The 4034-nt window shown below is 39.6% G+C and overlaps 1 protein-coding gene across 6 annotated transcripts in view; it reads right to left on the reverse strand.

The window, feature by feature from the left end:
• Nucleotides 1-4034, reverse strand: part of LOC106868329 (uroporphyrinogen-III synthase) — a 63063-nt gene that overhangs the window by 29814 nt on the left and 29215 nt on the right. For 3 of the 6 annotated variants that reach the window (XM_014913531.2, XM_052972622.1, XM_052972623.1), the window contains exon 2: nucleotides 993-1060. The exons of 1 other annotated variant lie outside the window; for it this stretch is intronic. In XM_014913531.2, the coding sequence (XP_014769017.1) occupies nucleotides 993-1044 (52 nt within the window). In that variant the 5' untranslated portion in view covers nucleotides 1045-1060. Of the gene's footprint in view, nucleotides 1-992; nucleotides 1061-1542; nucleotides 1638-4034 lie in introns of those variants that run through there. 2 more of the 6 variants (XM_052972620.1, XM_052972624.1) reach the window with 2 other exon arrangements.

A 4034-nucleotide genomic window follows, 5' to 3' on the forward strand; every position in this document is an offset into this window, starting at 1 on the left:
CCCCAGTACGCAAATGGTACTTAATTTATCGACCCCGAAAGGATGGAAGACAAAGTCAACCTCGGCGGAATTTGAACTCAGAACGTAAAGACAGACGAAATATCACTAAGCATTTCGCCCAGCGTGCTAACGTTTCTTATTTCTTTATTGCTCACAAGGGGCTAAACATAGAGGGGACAAACAAGAACAGACAAAGGGATTAAGTCGATTACATTGATCCCCAGTGCGTAACTGGTACTTAATTTATCGACCCCGAAAGAATGAAAGGCAAAGTCGACCTTGGCGGAATTCGAACTCAGGACGTAGGGGCAGACTCACCGCCTTCGCAACTCTTCTCAACGACGGTTTTTTGTATCAGATGCAAAAAACAATGAAAAAAAAAAAGCCCCAAAAACTATTTCTTTTTTTGTATCTAAAGGTAAGAGTCTAAGTGAAATTTGGTTTTGATAAACTGCAATATTAACAAATGTTTAGAACAAGAGAAATAAAACAGTGCAGTAGTTTATATCGTTTGTCTGCAATGAATAACGGTGTTACAACAATTGGTGTCTAAACATCAGATAAATCTCGGCTAAAGCACAATCTATACAAAGAAACCACCATTGTTTGAAGCTGCCACGAATAAAGGTGATTCATTCAACAAAGAATCAATCGAGAAATGTCTGACTGATGATAAAAACATACAACATGGTAATAATGGTGACAGATAATGTTCAAAAATAGGACAGCTTTTGTTGTTTTATATATCTGCTGTTGTTGTTGCTGTTTGTTTTACTGTAATACGTCTTAAGTATTGCAGCACGGGATTCAAATATTTCCCCGGGGGGTCTGTTACGGTAACTAGTAAATACAAAGGAATAAAGGTAAATATATGTGTATTTACCGTGAGGGAAAGGAAAACTATTAATGTTTCGACAATAGGCCCGTTTCTATTATGAAAAGAGAGGGAGAAGGAAAAAGGTTTACAGCTAAATAAATTGATTAAGACTTACAATTATGGGCAACCTTTTCGAGAAGCGAACCGCAAAAGACATGGCTTATCATCAGGCGGACTGCACTACTAGAAAAAAAAAAAGAAGGCATCTTTTCGTTAGATGTTTGCTCACGTCTAATTTACAAAATAAACAACAAACAACAAAAGTTGTGTGGAAAATTTGACCAAATATACATTTACTAAGAAATAAAAAGCTGGCATGCTAAGAGCAGGGGTCAACAGCTGATGGACTTTCAAATCAAAAGTATCAGTACCGTTGCTTTCGTCTGGCAGGAAGGCTGGCTGTTTTAGTTTGTCATTTGGTGTCTACAACACCAGAAGTTAATGCAGGAGACAAAAGATGACTAAGTGCAGGGCATTTTTTCCTCTTCGACAAAGCCCTCATCAACTTCTTCAAGTAGCACTTGTTCAAGGTGGAGTAGGAAGTGCGGCCCTCAAGAAGTTCGCTGAAAAGAGAGATGGCGAGTAAGGCGGGGGTTGAAGAAGGGTCTCCTATTCTTGAAACACAATTATTATGGGGGAGGGGGTAAGTCGATTATTTTACCTACCCCGGAAGGATGAAAGTCGAAGTCGACCTCGGCGGAATTTGAAAACTGAACGTGAAGACGGGCGAAATGCCGCTCAGCATTTTGCCCGGTATGCTAACGGTTCTGCCAGCTTTCTTCCTTATTCATGAAAATAGCAATCCTTTCTACTAAAGGCACAAAACCTGAAATTTTGTGGGGAGGGGACTAATCGATTACATTGATCCCAGTGTTTCACTGGTGCGTAATTTATCGACCCCCGAAAGGAAGAAAGGCAAAGTCGATCTCGACGGAATTTGAACTCAGAACGTAAAGACGGATGACATGCCATTAGATTTTTTTCCCCGGCGTGCTAACCATTCAGTCAGTTCACAGCCTTAACGTCGTTGTTAGTGGATACGTAGATGGTAGATGAAGTCATCATGTAGTAGTAGTAGTAGTGGTGGTTGTGGTGGTGGTAGTAGTAGAAGTAGTGGTTGTGGTGGTGGTAGTAGTAGTATAGTGGGGCTGATTGCTATATAAAAGCTATATAAAAAAAAAAAGAAAAAAGAAAAACCGGCATTATTGGCGGAGGTTTGCGATTTTGACAGCAGTAGCAGCAGCAGCAGCAGTAGGAGGAGAAGGAGGAGTAAGTCAGATGGTGAAATCAGCTATTTGGTAGATAACCTTTATGCCTTTTTACATTTCCAACCAGTTTTTCCCTTATGACAGCAGACCGCGTGGGAACTTCCAACCCATGACAAGATCCCCCTCCTCCTCGTCATTTCTCCCCCCCGTCTCTCTTTCTCCCTCCCCACCATTTCCAGCGATACACCCAGTTCTCAGTCTGTCTTTCTGAATTCATTTACTCTTTCTTTAGTCACACCACCCGACAACAGGTGCACCCCAAATACTTTCGTTTAGTTTTCGTTTCACCGATTTCACTAACAAAGTTTAGGAGGAACCAAAGCAATATTTAAAGAAACTTGCTGAAGGTGTTGCGCAGTGGGAATCGAACTCGGAGCCATGAGATCGATGCGAGTGTTTTATTATTTTATTTCAGTCCCCGTGCAAACTCCTGTTATTTTGAAAACTATAAACTTACTAGAAGTTTATAGAATACCACGAAATCCATAATTTCTTTGGAAATCGTATGTTTCGAAGCGTTTGATCTTGTGGTAGTATGAAGCAGTGTTTCTCGAACTCTTTTTACCAAGTTCCTTTTGATTAAAAAATAAAACAAAACAAAAACCATGCACCCTCCATGAACTAATAAAGTTAGTTTACACACACACATTTTAAATGATTAATACAGGAGACGGGGTGTAACTAGAAGCATTTATTAGCACAACAACCGTTTCGGCTTCATACTGCACTGCTTCCTAGTGGGCGTGGGGCGATGTAATGACTTCAGATGCAACGCACAGCGCAAAAGAGCCTCATCAGGTGACGTAAGATGCTTTAAAAGTTACCAGATTTACATTTCATTTTCGCTTCAAGTTATACGCTGATGGTGAGATGCCAGTAGTTTAAATTTACCAAATGTGTCTGAATTACTGACAACTGTGTTGCAAGATTTATTCACTTGCTACTTACTTAGACCACCATCCTGAAGTAACCCACGTCCCACCAGTGGCCCGTGCACCTTGAGAAACACAGGTATAATGGTAATATTGAAGGCGCAATCATAAGAAAGAACATCTTTGGAAACCATATTTTTTTGTGGCACACTTGCTGCCACTTCAAGCTTGGGGGTAGTTATCTATCATTTCTTTTGTCTTTATGGGAAAAAGTAAATAATCTTAAAGCTGGAACGAAATCAAGGCGTGCTCCAGCATGACCACAATCCAATGACGGAAAGAATTAAAGATATGTGCGCTCACGCGCGTGTGTACTATAGACGAGTTAGGCAACAGAAAACGATCAACGGAAAATATAAATAGAAATTGAACAGCTCTCGCTTAGATCTGGAGTTTTAATGTCATACAATGTCAAACTGGTTCTACTTGAAATTTACTCAAATTATACACTAATTCAATGCGTAAGCAGTTTCGTTGATTGAAGAGATAGAACACACATCATAGAAAGCGACGTAGATCTTAAAATATATTGGGTTGGTGCATAACTATTGCGGCTTTTTTCCAACAGATTTTATTCAATAAAAACAATAACATGTAACAAAAACATCTTTAAATGATTATTCCGGTGCATATTCACCATCGACTTCAATTACTGCTTCCCATTTGCATGGCAGACGGTTAGACCGTCATTTAAAGATGGTTTTGTTAAATATTGTTATTGTTTTTGTTGAATAATTTGTGTTGAGAAAAAAAGCCGCAATAATTATGCACCAACCCAATATATCGAAGGCTATGTATGTCTGTGTACAGATACACATACATACGCACACACACACACACACATTGGATTGTCAGAAAAACCGTTCGGGGTCAATAAATTAAGTACCATTTACGCACTGGGGTCGATGTAATCGACTTAATCCCTTTGTCTGTACTTGTTTACCCCCTCTATGTTTA

This window comes from Octopus bimaculoides, chromosome 14 (assembly GCF_001194135.2).
Source record: "Octopus bimaculoides isolate UCB-OBI-ISO-001 chromosome 14, ASM119413v2, whole genome shotgun sequence".
Classification (NCBI taxonomy): Eukaryota; Metazoa; Mollusca; class Cephalopoda; order Octopoda; family Octopodidae; genus Octopus; species Octopus bimaculoides.